Source organism: Pollachius pollachius (genome assembly GCF_949987615.1).
Source record: "Pollachius pollachius genome assembly, chromosome: 18".
Taxonomy (NCBI): Eukaryota; Metazoa; Chordata; class Actinopteri; order Gadiformes; family Gadidae; genus Pollachius; species Pollachius pollachius.
Window position 1 is genome coordinate 20,265,029 of NC_136951.1, and position 15,257 is coordinate 20,280,285.

Genomic DNA, 15,257 nt, shown 5'->3' on the forward strand with positions numbered 1-15,257 from the left:
ACGCACGCAGAAGGACCCACGCAGACTCACACACACACACACACACACACACACACACACACACACACACACACACACACACACACACACACACACAGACCCCCCCCCACACACACACATACACACACACACACATACACACAAGCACACACACACACACACACACAGAAGCACACACGCACACACACATGTAAAAACACACACACACACACACAAGCACACACACACACACAAGCACACACACACACACACAAGCACACACACATACACACACACACACACACACTGTGGGTGAGTACACACTGCTGTCCGTGGTCGCAGCACGCTGTGTATTTCTGTTCTGTTGTAGGCGAGGGTCCGGGCCCCTTGGAGTGTGTTGTACATGCCTCAGTGAGGTTGTGTGATTGTGTGCATTAGAGACCTGCCCTGTTTCTCCCGTGGGGGATCAACGCAGTGCCTCGTGTTGGATCATGTTTGCACGCATGCACGCACCTGTGTTTGACTCCCTGTCCCCTTCGCCACCTCGTCTTCCTGTCTTCCTGTCTTCCTGTCTTCCTGTCTTCCTGTCTTCCTTCTCCTCTCTCTCTCTGCGCTCTTCCCTTCCAGACCAGTGCTATGACATCGATTACGACCAGAGCGATGAGAACTCCAGCTGGCTGTGGCCCAACGACTCAGCGCAATACTATGAGGACTCTATGAGTTTTTTGTGAGTCCCACTCACACAGCCCATAATACCACCATTCTGTCAGGGAGAAATCAATGGGATCGTGGGAACACCTTCTTAATGCAGCCTTTACAATGCGTTCATGAAAAAACAGTGTGAGTTCAAGTCACTCTCACACAGGATTTATTGCTGGAAGAAATTTGTTTACCGGTATTGAAAATGTCAGTCAACTTTTATCAGGATGTTATACATTTCAGGAGCTTACTGTGGGCGCGTACGTGACAAAAAGTGCATAATGTACACAAGTGATGCGTTTGAAATGATTTTGTTATGTTAATTGAACGCATTTCATGAAACAAGCTAAACGATCCAGAAACCCCCCCAAAAAATATTACTCTCACTATGGAGTCTTGTGTTTTTCATCAAACTGAGCATGACCCCTAAGCTAAACAAAGCAACATCACTGGGTTTTATTGAGCCAGTGCTGAAATCATGGATGTGGCAGCAGAGAGCAGAAGTCTTTGTTCACCAGCTTCCCAGCTACAGTCTACTGAGGAATGCTTTGAGCTCCTTTAGGCATGTTTTAAACAGGCTCATCTGTTTCTGTAATATAAGGGAAAACGGTCATGCCTTATACTTGTGCCTTAGCTGCCCGAATAGAAAACAAATATGATTTAAGTCCATAAAGTCCCACAGATTTGTCGTTTGAAATGTGGCTCCAGCTGATTGTTGTCAAAGTGGGCAGGACTACCAAGCTCCAAAAGAAACTTTACTTTTCCTAATCAGACCAATGGAGAAGGCATATTGCGGACCGAATACATTAACCGTACTAACGGTACTCTCTAAGTCTATCTCTTTTTTGGGGAAATGTTGATGTTGAAGGCCACAATGTCTTCACGGAGAAGACGTTTCCCCTTTAAGGGAATTCCATTTAAGTAGTAAATATGTGTTTTGGCGGTTTGACCTCAGATTTGAATTTGATCTTCTTTATCCTCCTCTCCAGCAATACCACAGTTTCCCTCCCACTGAAGAGGACTCCTGAGGAGGAGTTTTGGATGTAAGACGCACACACACACACGCACGCACGCACGCACGCACGCACACAGGCACACACAGGCACACACAGGCACCCACGCGCACACACACATAACGTATAACTATTGTCATTCAATAAAACCATTAATCTCAAAGCAGACTTATATACACCAATACACTAAATGATTCATTTCTATACAATAATCAACACGACGGCATTACGGCCAAGGACCAACACAACACGCAGAACCCAACCCATCCGTCCAGAGTGCCTGTCTCGACTTGTCCAGATGGATCCACTGATTTCTTTATCCACTGATCCTACTAATGCGTCACAGATGTCTTCTTTGACAAAAGTCACAGTCTTCACGTGAAAACGTGTACAAACACATATTTATGTGTGAGCTGCTTCAGTGTTCCTCGTATGGCATATAACTGCTATCTGAACAACATGTGGTTCCCACAGGGTTTTTAAGTTATGCAGCCGTTGAAATGGTTTGATTGTGCGATTATTGATGATTATTGCCCCTGTTTTAGCTGGGGAAGTTCTACCTGTGAGTTACAGTTTTTAGCATAGAAGCGAGTGTGAGGGAAGTCCCACTCACTGGAGCTATTGGAAGACTCTTCAACCTGAAGTCTCCTCGTGCTTTACAGAGGATTTCTCCTGTTTTACAACTTGTTATGAATAACAAAGACATGTTCCCCAACACTTTGTGAGACTCAAACAGTATTTTGGTTTATATTAACTCTTTAAGCCTTTCCCATGAGGGTTGGACTGCACAACATCTTATCAGTAGCTGTTGGACGTGGTTTGTTCTAAATCACGATAATAATAATCATTTCATAACATTTACACCTACACCTGTGTATGCGTGTGTAAGCTTGTGCCGATGTGTCCTTATCCTAACCTGTGTCAACTTGTTGCCGGTAGGTTCCGTGTCAGTGGGCTCTCCGGGGGGTCAGCGCTCCACTGGGAGCTAGTGGGGTGTCTGCTGCTGGCCTGGGTGCTCTGCTACTTATGTGTCTTCAAGGGGATCCGATCCACTGGGAAGGTGGGGGCGCCGTCACACCTTTAGCCCACTGCTTCCTTCAAAGTATTGAGTCAGCCACACTGGGTGCAGATTCAACCACTTTAAGGGGGAACGCAACATGCTGCTGTTTTCTAATATCGTAAGCCTCAGAGCGTAGCTGCCTAAGTCATACTTTGGCCAAATTGTGAAATCTAACCTAACTCTACTCTCCTAACACTCCTGATTCACGGTGACTGATTGGCTATATCCTGAGCCAATCAGAGCTCTTTTGGATTCAATAATCACGATCTGCCAAGGTCATCTATTTGATTTAGGCATTTTTGACGCTAAATACAAGATGAACCTTAAAGGGGACATATCATACCACCAGGTGTGAGTGTGATTAGCCATTACAAGCAGGTTTGAAAATGTGCAGCATTGTGACATCACAGGTGGGCGTGTCCACCTAGATGTGCGCTGGATAGATCAGTCTACCAGCGTACCCAGTGGACTGTAGCAAATGTTGCTCATCTATCTGTCACACATCTAGGTGGACACGCCCACCTGTGATGTCACAATGCAGCACATTTTGAAAACGGCTTGTAATGGCTAATCACACTCACACCTGGTGGTATGATATGTCCCCTTTAAAATATGTCTGAGGGAATATTTTGCCTCCATGGTCTGATAGACAATATTTTGCCTAGGTTATTATTAGCTGCTTGAAATGTGAAAAGTGTAAACCCCTTAAGGATAAGTGGTGGAGCTAGATCTATAGACGGTTGATGATAGGAAATTTGAACCGAAAATCTTTTGTTTGAGCTTGGGACGAGCTTCTGGCTACTTTCCCAGGTTCCGTCCTTCCTGCCAAACAAATGACATTTAATTCGCTAGTTGAGCAGGTTTTCTTGCTTTCTTGTCCAGAAGTCAGCGACAGTAAACTGTAATGATTTTTCAAACAGACAGAAATTGTGTGCAAAGCAGAGAGACATGTAATCGTTTTATTTTTTACATTCATCACCAAGGTTTTGAATTGATCAAGACATTTTGCGGACTTTCATATGTTTATCTTTGTGTGTGTGTGTTTGTTTGTATATTTGTATATGTTAATGTTTATATGTGTGTGTGTGTGTGTGTGTTTGTGTGGGTGGGTGTTTTTGTGAGAATGTGTGTGTGCATGCATGTGCGTGCTTCTGTGTATGTGTGTGCGTGCATGTGTGTGTGTGCTTCTGTGAGTGTGTACTATATGTATTCATATGTGTACTTATATGCATGTGTGTGTGTGTGTGTGCTTCCGTGTGTGTGTGTGCGTGTGTTTGTGTGTGTGTGTGCTTCCGTGTGTGTGCGTGTTTGTGTGTGTGTGTGCTTCCGTGTGTGTGTGCTTCTGTGTGTGTGTGCGTGTGTGTGTGTGTGTGTGCTTCCATGTGTGTGTGTGTGTGCGCTTCCGTGTGTGTGTGTGTGTGCGTGTGCGTGTGTGTGTGTGTGCGTGTGTGCCCCCATGCGGTTCTCCCAGGTGGTGTACTTCACCGCCACCTTCCCCTACCTGATGCTGATCATCCTCTTCCTCCGCGGGATCACTCTCCCGGGTGCCATGACGGGCATCAAGTACTACCTGATTCCAGACATCTCCAAGATCGGCGACCCCACGGTACGACCGCCCTGCCCAACGCCACGGGTCGGCACACTGTGACACCATGTGACACTCACAGACGCACGTACGCACACTCGTGGGCTTCCCCTGGGTGCTGAAACCCATCCCCCCTGCCATGCCCGTAACCAATGGTTACCGGGCGCCACGCCCTGTGAAGCAGACAGCACACTGGCCCTAGCTCCGAGCTCAGGATAGGTTCAATGCAGAAAATGGAGTCCCCATGACGACTGGTCCCGGTGCATCATCAGCACTGACTGTGTGGATTCAGGATCTTAAAGGGTCAGAGGGTCTCTCATGTCTGCACTTAAACATCCGTTACCAATGTCATTCGTCGAATCACTTCTTTGTAGTGGTTCTGTCTGAGATGAATTAGGGCTGTGCACACCTGCCATGAATGTCGACAGAAGCAATACAGCACCTTGGTCTCTGCCTGATTCCCTGGGTCGATTGAGTTGTGGATGGATTGCTGTTATTCTGAACACCTTTTTCACTAAATGCTGCTGATTGCTTGCTGCCGCTGTCCCCTCATTGTGACGTTGACAGTATCCTAAAAGGCTCTTGGACATCACAGAAGATGAAACGCAGCGTTAGGGCCCGAGTGGAATGTTGTTTGGCAGACTGGAAAAAAACCTTGGATTTAACCCCTGTTTTCAATCTTTACATTCTTATTTTAGTAACAGTGACAAAATGGCATAGATAACTATGTTGAAAATCCAATAAGACATATAACTATGTTTAAAACATAAACAAATTATGTCTGTGGTCATCCGCATTTAAGTGAGATTTAATCTGCTTTCTAGTAATTTGATCATCCTGCTATCTTTATCTAGGAAAAGGGAAATGCACTGTTTGGCTCTGGGTCAGACGGCTGGAACATGGCCTGGAGTTACATAAGGAGTGTTATTACAAAGAGATAAGCTCATCTTCAATATCCCTTTCCTCCAGGAAGTGAGGTTCTATCAAGAAAACCAACTGCCCAACCGTTTCAGAGGAACTAGGAAAACACTGCAACAACAGCCTGTGATAGTCAACTAGTTTTACAAAATGGGACATTGACACTAAAATATGTTTGCAGGTTGTATATACTGGTATTAGCGGGTTCAATGCCACAGCTTAATCATATGTGTTCAATGTGAAAGGATACTTAGAAGGCATTCTGCTGTCTACTGTCACAAACAGCAGAGCTGTCTCACTGCTGTGATACCGGATGTGTTGCCGGGATGTTTGTACAGGCATTTTGGGACAAAATGAGCATTTGAGTCATACAACATGTGCACAACAGAAAGGACATTCTGCCCTCCCCCACTCTGCTCTCTTCATACAGTTCTCAGTTCACAGCTTCAGGGGTCAAACTTGAAAACAAAGGGTTCATTTCATGGATTCGAACTGCCGGCGGTTTCTAAGCTAAAGCGTGTCTATGAATTGTGTCCAAGTTTCTAATCTATACATTTCAGGCATGTGTCAAGACGTCTGAAAATGGGCAACGGCAATTAGAACTGGATTGCAGTCGTTATCAGAGCGTTTGTTTTATGTGTGTTTTTCCTATTCTGTGTGTGTGTGTGTGTGTGTGTGTGTGTGTGTGTGTGTGTGTGTGTGTGTGCTTGTGTGTTTGTGTGTATGTGTGTCTGTGTGTCTGTGTGTGCGTGTGTGTGTGTGTTGTTTGAACCCAACTCACACACACAAAAAAGAGCGTGCATGTATGTGTGTGTGCACAGGCATGCGCGAGTATGTGAGTGTGTGTGTGTGTTTCTGTGCGCATATATGACGTTTCCCATTGCCTTGAGAAGAAAGCTGCGTTGCGGGCAGCAGTTGAATGTCCTCAAACCTCAGTGTTTATCCAGAGGCCGATGAGGCAGGGCTGTAGAGAGAGGGGCTCTGGGGCTAGGGCTGTAGAGAGGGGAGGGGCTCTGGGGCTAGGGCTGTAGAGAGGGGAGGGGCTCTGGGGCTAGGGCTGTAGAGAGGGGAGGGGCTCTAGGGCTAGGGCTGTAGAGAGGGGAGGGGCTCTGGGGCTAGGGCTGTAGAGAGGGGAGGGGCTCTAGGGCTAGGGCTGTAGAGAGGGGAGGGGCTCTGGGGCTAGGGCTGTAGAGAGGGGAGGGGCTCTGGGGCTAGGGCTGTAGAGAGGGGAGGGGCTCTGGGGCTAGGGCTGTAGAGAGGGGAGGGGCTCTGGGGCTAGGGCTGTAGAGAGGGGAGGGGCTCTGGGGCTAGGGCTGTAGAGAGGGGAGGGGCTCTGGGGCTAGGGCTGTAGAGAGGGGAGGGGCTCTAGGGCTAGGGCCAGAGAGGGGGGGGCTCCAGCCTCATCTGGTGCACGGTGGGGTGTTGTGCACAAAGCAGCGGTGTCTCTAATGACAGCCAGATGTGGAGACACAGGGAAAGCAGACTGAGTGAAACACCGCAGCCGTAAACTCCAACATCACACACACACACACACACACACACACTCTCACACTCACAGTAACATCCTCTCTGTGGTTCACACGCAGACATGCAGACACGCGCACATATGCACATGTATGAACACACACACACACACACACACATGCATTTGAAACCAAACAGACTTATAATTAATACATGCATATGAACTCAAAACCACATACACACATACATACATACATCAACACACAGACAAACACAAACACACAACCACAAACTCACAAGCACATGAAAAGCTACAGCTTTACTTCGGCGATGTCGTTATTAATGTACGCGTTACAAACATATTTTAACGGCTTTACAACCGACCTGGTGAATGGATTCCAGATGTTTGAGATTGTTTCAGCTGCTCAGTTTCTGAACATATCATAGGTGCCGCCTCCTCTCTGAAAGCTCTCTCTTTGTCTGATGTTGGGGTTTCATTCATGATTTCTTGATTTCAATTTTTTTTCATTTCATTGATTCATTCCTAAGATTTTTTAATTAATTTTTTCATTTCCTTTTCTTTCTTAATTTCTTTCTTCCTTCCCCCTCCCTCTCTCTCTCTCTCTCTCTCTCTCTCTCTCTCCCCCCCCCCCCTCTCTCTCTCTCTCTCTCTCTCTCTCTCTCTCTCTCTCTCTCTTTCCCTCCTCTCTCTCTCTCTCTCTCTCTCTCCCCCCTCGCTCTCTCTCACCCCTCTCTCTCCCCCCTCTCTCTCTCTCTCTCTCCCCCACTCTCTCTCTCTCTCTCCCCCCCCTCTCTCTCTCTCTCTCTCCCCCTCTCTCTCTCTCCCCCCTCTCTCTCTCTCTCTCCCTCTCCCCCCCCCCCCCCCTCTCTCTCCAGGTGTGGCGTGATGCAGGTACCCAGGTGTTCTTCTCCTATGCTGTCTGTCAGGGCGTCCTCACGGCGCTGGGCAGCTACAACAAGTACAACAACGACTGCTACCGGTCAGTGGACACATGCGCACGCACGCACACACACACACACACACACGCACACGCGCATACACAGAGGCACAATAACACACACATACATTGACATACAAACACATGTACACACAAATGGACTCACTACTCACTCGTTCATATCAATGCACACACACGCACACACTGAACCTTGGTTTGACCCGCTGCCTGTCTGCAGGGACACCTACGCCCTCTGCTGTCTGAACAGCGCCACCAGCATCTTCGCGGGCTTCGCGGTGTTCTCCATCATGGGCTTCATGGCCCACTCGCTAGGGGTGGAAATGTCCGACATCATGTCCAGCGGTGAGATGTTCACTGCTCTGTTCTCTGTTCAAAGGGCGCTTCATGTCCTCTCATCTCCTAAAGGGGACACATTATACAGGTGTGAGCGTGGTAAGCCGTTACACAAGGCTAGCGTGCGTGTCCACCTAGATGTGTGACGGATAGATGCGCAACGTTCGCCACAGTCCACTGGGTAGACTGGTGGACTGATCTATGCAGCACACATCTAGGTGGACACACCCACTTGTGATGTCAGAAGAGGCACATTTTCAAAACTTTGCTTGTAACGGCTAATCACACCTACACCTGGTGGTATAATATGTCCCCTTTAACACCACCATGGTGTCGACACCTGCAGAAGGACTTAATCCTGATCAAAATAATATCCACCCCCCTGTTCAGCAATGCATACGTTCGGTATGATGTGCATTTAATCGCCCCAAAGCCCGGCAATGTGCTCTGATGTCCACCAGATGGCGTATCGTGCTAAGACATGGAATGAGACGTTTAGTTTCATGGTTTTGAGTCAAGAGTGACCGGAGGAGCTATGAGCTCATGTGGCCTCTCTGACCCCAGGGCCCGGCCTGGTCTTCATCGCCTACCCCAAGGCCCTGTCCATGCTGCCCGGGTCCAACTTCTGGGCGGTGCTCTTCTTCCTCATGATCCTCTTCCTCGGCCTGGACAGTCAGGTGAATATGATGATGATGGTGATGAGGATGATATTAATATAAATGGTGATATGAATATGAATATGTATTTGAATATTCATGCTACTATGAATATTAATGAGCTAATGATAGGAAAACGTGGTCGGCTTATATTGTTATGTTTGTGAGCCTCTTCATCTTCAGCCACGCCCCCCCCCCCCCCCCTGCTATATATCAATTAAAAGCTGAGACTCAACTGATTTCAGCATTCTAAAAACATTGTTGTTCATCAAAGTTGAATTTGATCGCTTAAAACCACTGTAGACGGCCCATTTTGAAACCGCACGCGGTGTTTACGATCAATCACTTCGTCGCCATCTGGTATTTGCGATATGGTACTTGAGTAGATGTTTCTAAATGGTTTGTGGGTGTGCAAATGTGTTCGAAAAAAAAGCTGAAACCATTCACATTCTTCGCTTTCATCCATGCTTTGCAGCCATTACATGTGCGCATGTGTTTGTGTGTGTGTGTGTGAGTGTGTGTGTGTGTGTATGTGATGTGCGTGTGTGCGTGCGTGCCTGTGTGTGTGTGCGTGCGTGCGTGTCTGTGTGTGTGGTTGTGCATGCGTGCGTGCGTGCCTGTGTGTGTGCGTGCGTGCGTGCCTGTGTGTGTGTGTGTGTGTGTGTGTGCGTGCGTGCGTGCGTGCGTGCGTGCGTGCATGTGACTCTGCCCCGGGCCACCAGTTTGTGTGTGTTGAGAGCCTGGCTACGGCCATCACAGACCTGTTCCCAGGGCAGCTGAGAAGGAAGGGCCGACGGGAGCTGCTGGTTCTGGCCATCGCGGTGGTCTGCTTCCTCCTGGGCCTCCCGTTCCTCACAGAGGTGGGCCTCCGCTCACCTCACACACACACACCGTTCACTGGGCAGTCCTCAGAGCTGCACTGTGGACCTCTTCCCATTAGCAGCCCTGAGAGGCTTGAGTTTGAGCTACAGTTATAGAAATATCATATTCAGACGACAGAAGGTCGTCTAAGTACCTCCCTGAATGGATTGACTCGTGTTTGAGCGTGTTTTGTTCTTAAGCAACGCTCTAGTTCCAGGAAACTACTACAGGTTTATACAGACGCTTTAATACAAAGCCACTCGCAGTGAACTCCATTCATGTCATTAAGGAGCAAGGTAGGGTTTCGAATCGTCTGTCACAGACACACAGGCAGGTCGTGGACCCGAACCCTTCGGCTGGCAGTCAAACGCCACGAGACCCAGGACGCCGCCATGGCTCCACCACCAGAGGGCAGAGTAACAATAGGAACCGGAGCACACAAAGATAAAGTGGATCGCTGCTTGTTGTTGTTTGATAAAACATATTTCCCTAGGAAATACAGACGTGAGTGCGAGCAAAGAACACCCATCAATAGTCAGGAGACGACCACACGCGCGTCGTACTTTATTTTTCTACCCATTTCTAAAGGTTGTGTTTGTGTCTCCAGGGTGGGTCGCTCCTGTTCCAAATGGTGGACACGTATGGCCCCAGCGGAGTCAGCCTGCTCTTCATCGCCTCCTTCCAGTGTGTGGTCATCAGCTGGGTCTACGGTGGGTGCTCACACCTTCAGACACCCGTACACCGGGCCCGCCGCGTACGCAGGCATAGCGTGTTACAGGTGCTGGATGTACGATTAAAGAGCTATGGTCTGAGTTTAACTGGTGGAAAAAACGGCATAGCAATCCGTCTATTGGTGAGTGCAGTGCTCTGGGAGGTTATCTGTTCAACAGGGCCTGCCTCTGTGTGAGGAAGGTGTGGGACTGAGAAACGATGAGAAACGCAGGGCGGACGGGGAAGGTGGAGGAGGGGATGCGATTTGGTTAAAGGTGACATATTATACCACCAGGTGTGAGTGTGGTGAGCCGTTACAAGCCGTTTTGAAAATCTGTGGGTGTGTCCCCCTAGATGTATGCTGGATAGATGAGCAACGTTTGCTTCAGTCCACTGGGTGGGCTGGTGAACTGATCTATCCAGTGCACATCTAGGTGGACACGTCCGTTAGTGATGTCAGAAGAGGCAGATTTTCAAAACGGCTTGTAAGGGCTAATCACACTCACACCTGGTGGTATATGATGTCACCTTTAAAAAATGGGTGCTTTCCTACTCCCCCCCTTTACCCCTCGAACCCTCTAGGTCCTTTAATGTAGCAGATAGGATTAGCATCGTTTGAATTGAGAGGGATGACTATTGGTACTCTAAGGCTTTTCATGTATTTACTACTACTTACTTTCTTTATTTCTTTATTTCTTTCTCTCTTATGTGTGCATCGTTAAGATGAGGATCATTTCAGAGGAGGCTGGTCGGAGGATGTCCCTCTCTTAAACATTTAAATGCTTCTTCTTGGCAAAGCCAGGGCTATCTTCATTTCGTTGTAATCTGAAGTTGATGGTCTTGTATATCTTCATACTGCTCGTCATGGCTGGGACCCCCCCCACCCCCCTCCCCCCTGCAAAGCGCAGCTCTTTCTAATGCTAATAACTTACCCCCACCTTCTCCAAAAAGGAAATATTGGGGCATTTGTTCTGCCTCTCTGCCTCAGCAGGATAATCCTGGGAGGATATTGTGCTGCTGTATGCAAATATGCTTTGCTTAGGTCTCCACATTTTGGAGAAATTGGGACAGTGCGGCAGCGTACTTTTACACGGAACATCAAAACAAAGTTTAATTTGCTACTCAGGTGCTTTCTGGGACCAAACCAGGTTCTGTACTTTGTTAAGTCGACGTGTGGACGTCCAACAAGTCGTAGTCCTACATTGACTTTCTTTTGCGTCACATTTTTCGTCTCTCATTATAACTTTTAGTGTCAGTTTTCTTTTGGTCGTGCCCACTAATAGGTTTTAATCCTAAAGTTTCACCCATTTGTTTTGTCCTCATTTCCTCATTCCTCTCTCTCTATCCTTGCTCTTTCATTATCTCTCTCTCTCACACACTCTCAGTCACTCACAACTGGTTTATGTGGTTCATTTCAAAACACACCAGTCCAGATAGTTTTGAAAGGGAAGCGGTGTTGATGAATCGCTTTGCCCATCATGTAACAGGTGTTTGCAGCTGTTGAAATCCATGTTGGTAATCAATACCTGCAGGTGTGTGAGGAACCCACAAAACAAAGAGTGCAGTCAGTTGTACACACTTGTGCAACACTTAATTAAACATTTCAAAAACTTTAAATTGAAGGTTAATTATGACAATAAAATACAAGGATTAATTGAATTATTAACCTTATTAATATGGATCTAAATAATAATAATAATATCCCTTATAATCATGATAACGATATTGAATATAATAATAACATTATTAATTGACAGGACAAACTTGAGACCATTAGCTGTAGACCAGGAGCCATGCTAGCTCTCACTAACCCTGACGTTGTAAAAGGCATTTCAACTCAACCTTCAAGTCCCCAATGGCCTGTACTTCACTTCACAATAGCAGAGACAACAATTCATCATCACAACCTCTCTCACACATAAGGTTATTCCTCCTCCTCCCTCCTCCACCACTATCGATCTCTAGTTCTACCCTGACGACGTCTCCATTACAGCTTTGATTCACCCAACTACGTTGATATTTCTCCCGCTGAATTCCCAGGTGCGGACCGTTTCATGGACAACATTGAGGATATGATTGGCTACCGGCCGTTCCCCGTGCTCAAGTACTGCTGGATGTTTGTCACACCCCTCATCTGCATGGTGAGGGTCACCGGGACCAAAGTCTTCCTCGTTTCTGCTCTCCTCCTCCCATCCTTCTCCTTCCTCTCCTCTTTTCCGTCGTACCTGTTCTCCTTGTGGGGCTGATTCATGAAGGGCCGTTGAGAATGTGTTGACGACAGCAGGTTGGGGTCAATTTGCCAAGTAATTATAAGCATGAGGCAACACATGCTGCATTTAAGAAAGAGTGATCAAAGGGTACACTCACACACTCACACACATGCGCCCGCACGCGCACGGACGCACGCACACACGCGCAGAGTAGCCCAGGGTCAGTTTAACACTGAATTGGCGTTGATGCATGAAATCAGACTTCCTGTATTGATGGCGCGCCCTCACTGTGGTTTTTGATGAATGCTTGTCCTTTTGAACAGGCATCACATTCCACCACGGTGCCTGAACATTGATTCCTAATTATGGGAGGAGTTGACTCTATGCAGAAGCCCAGGGCTGTCCTATTGCCAAGCGGTACTTTTAGGAAGTTTGCTTGCTCTTGTATACTTCTTGTAAGATAAGATAAGATAACATAAGCCTTTATTGTCATTGTACAGTCGCCTATACAAAGAAATTGGGCGCTTTCTAGACGGACAGTAGGGACAGTACATCTCTCAGTGACCTGGTGTTGAGTATAATAAAGTGGGACAGTACATCTCTCATGGACCTGGTGTTGAGTATAATAAAGTGGGACAGTACATCTCTCAGTGACCTGGTGTTGAGTATAATAAAGTGGGACAGTACATCTCTCAGTGACCTGGTGTTGAGTATAATAAAGTGGGACAGTGTATCTCTCAGTGACCTGGTGTTGAGTATAATAAAGTGGGACAGTGCATCTCTCAGTGACCTGGTGTTGAGTATAATAAAGTGGGACAGTGTATCTCTCAGTGACCTGGTGCTGAGTATAATAAAGTGGGACAGTGTATCTCTCAGTGACCTGGTGCTGAGTATAATAAAGTGGGACAGTGTATCTCTCAGTGACCTGGTGCTGAGTATAATAAAGTGGGACAGTGCATCTCTCAGTGACCTGGTGCTGAGTATAATAAAGTGGGACAGTGCATCTCTCAGTGACCTGGTGCTGAGTATAATAAAGTGGGACAGTGTATCTCTCAGTGACCTGGTGCTGAGTATAATAAAGTGGGACAGTGTATCTCTCAGTGACCTGGTGCTGAGTATAATAAAGTGGGACAGTGTATCTCTCAGTGACCTGGTGCTGAGTATAATAAAGTGGGACAGTGTATCTCTCAGTGACCTGGTGCTGAGTATAATAAAGTGGGACAGTGTATCTCTCAGTGACCTGGTGCTGAGTATAATAAAGTGGGACAGTGTATCTCTCAGTGACCTGGTGCTGAGTATAATAAAGTGGGACAGTACATCTCTCAGTGACCTGGTGTTGAGTATAATAAAGTGGGACAGTACATCTCTCAGTGACCTGGTGTTGAGTATAATAAAGTGGGACAGTGCATCTCTCAGTGACCTGGTGCTGAGTATAATAAAGTGGGACAGTGTATCTCTCAGTGACCTGGTGTTGAGTATAATAAAGTGGGACAGTACATCTCTCAGTGACCTGGTGTTGAGTATAATAAAGTGGGACAGTACATCTCTCAGTGACCTGGTGTTGAGTATAATAAAGTGGGACAGTGCATCTCTCAGTGACCTGGTGTTGAGTATAATAAAGTGGGACAGTACATCTCTCAGTGACCTGGTGCTGAGTATAATAAAGTGGGACAGTGCATCTCTCAGTGACCTGGTGCTGAGTACAAACCTCTCCTTCACTGTAACGACCACATGGCGGCGTCTGGCTCTGACCGCTCTGCTGCCCCCTGCAGGCCACCATGGTGTTCGAGCTGCAGAGCGGGGCCTTCACGGTAGACCCTGAGTACAAGATGGGCACCGCCATGGCACTCTTCGGCTTGCTGCTGGTCGCCCTCCCCCTCCTGTGCGTCGCCGTGTTCATCGGTGTGGCCGCCCTGAAGGTGAGTCTGCGCCCCTCTGACCCCTCCCCCCCTCCATGCTGAATCGGAGGGCAAATGACGGAGAAGGCACGTGTGCGATCTGATTGGACGTGACAATGAGGAGGATGATGATGATGATGATGATTATGATTTGGGCTCGGCTGATATCATAGTGTATCTTTGTGTCTTCGAGTGTGTGTTTGTTTTTGTGTGTGTGCGTGTGTGTGTGTGTGTGTGAATGTATGTATGTGCATTTGTGCGTGCGCGCGTGCATTATGTGCGTCACGCGCTCCATCCCACTCCCTCCTTGTTGCTGCCCCTCAGGACCCTGATAGGCTGACGACGCCCTGCAGCTCTCTGAGGCAGGCCCGCCCCCAGCGGCCGGTGCTCTCTCTGTGTAAGCGGGTCATCTTCAGGGCCCAGGCCACGCCCCCCGCCGCAGCCGAGGACAAGATGGCGATGGACGGCGTCAGCGGAGTGTAGCCGTGACGGGGAGGCACTGAAGAATAATGAAGGCTTGTAAGACGCTGTTCTGCGCGTTCTTGAATGCAGCCACTTCATGTTTACATCGTTTTTATCGTTTTTATCAAGTGTCTTTTCCCATTTTTAATTTTGGCTTTGTAAGAGCATTTTACTTTATATACTACATGTTATATAATCATTTTTGTAAAAACTAAACCAAAAAAATGTATAAACAGTATGTATACAGTATGCTGTATATAAACAGTGCATTAACAACATAACAAACCGTTTCTTTACGAGTAGTGAATATGTATATTTCAGCGGGACAATATGTACCGCATTCAATGTTTAAACTTCCCCGACTTCTCAATGAATGAATGAACACATCACACACACACTTCAAACAAGCCTTAGCAGAAACATCTGGA

At 47.4% G+C, this 15,257-nt stretch overlaps 1 protein-coding gene across 1 annotated transcript in view; it reads left to right on the forward strand.

Moving 5' to 3' along the window:
* The window catches only part of LOC307089348 (sodium- and chloride-dependent betaine transporter-like), an 18,418-nt gene extending 3,161 nt beyond the window's left edge, over positions 1-15,257 (forward strand). Inside the window, exons 5-16 of the mRNA XM_079755566.1 lie at positions 607-706; positions 1,668-1,721; positions 2,631-2,751; positions 4,223-4,357; positions 7,616-7,719; positions 7,916-8,040; positions 8,596-8,708; positions 9,410-9,547; positions 10,156-10,258; positions 12,300-12,400; positions 14,242-14,388; positions 14,692-15,257. Of these exons, the coding sequence (XP_079611692.1) occupies positions 607-706; positions 1,668-1,721; positions 2,631-2,751; positions 4,223-4,357; positions 7,616-7,719; positions 7,916-8,040; positions 8,596-8,708; positions 9,410-9,547; positions 10,156-10,258; positions 12,300-12,400; positions 14,242-14,388; positions 14,692-14,850 (1,400 nt within the window). The 3' untranslated portion in view covers positions 14,851-15,257. The remainder of the gene's footprint in view (positions 1-606; positions 707-1,667; positions 1,722-2,630; positions 2,752-4,222; positions 4,358-7,615; positions 7,720-7,915; positions 8,041-8,595; positions 8,709-9,409; positions 9,548-10,155; positions 10,259-12,299; positions 12,401-14,241; positions 14,389-14,691) is intronic.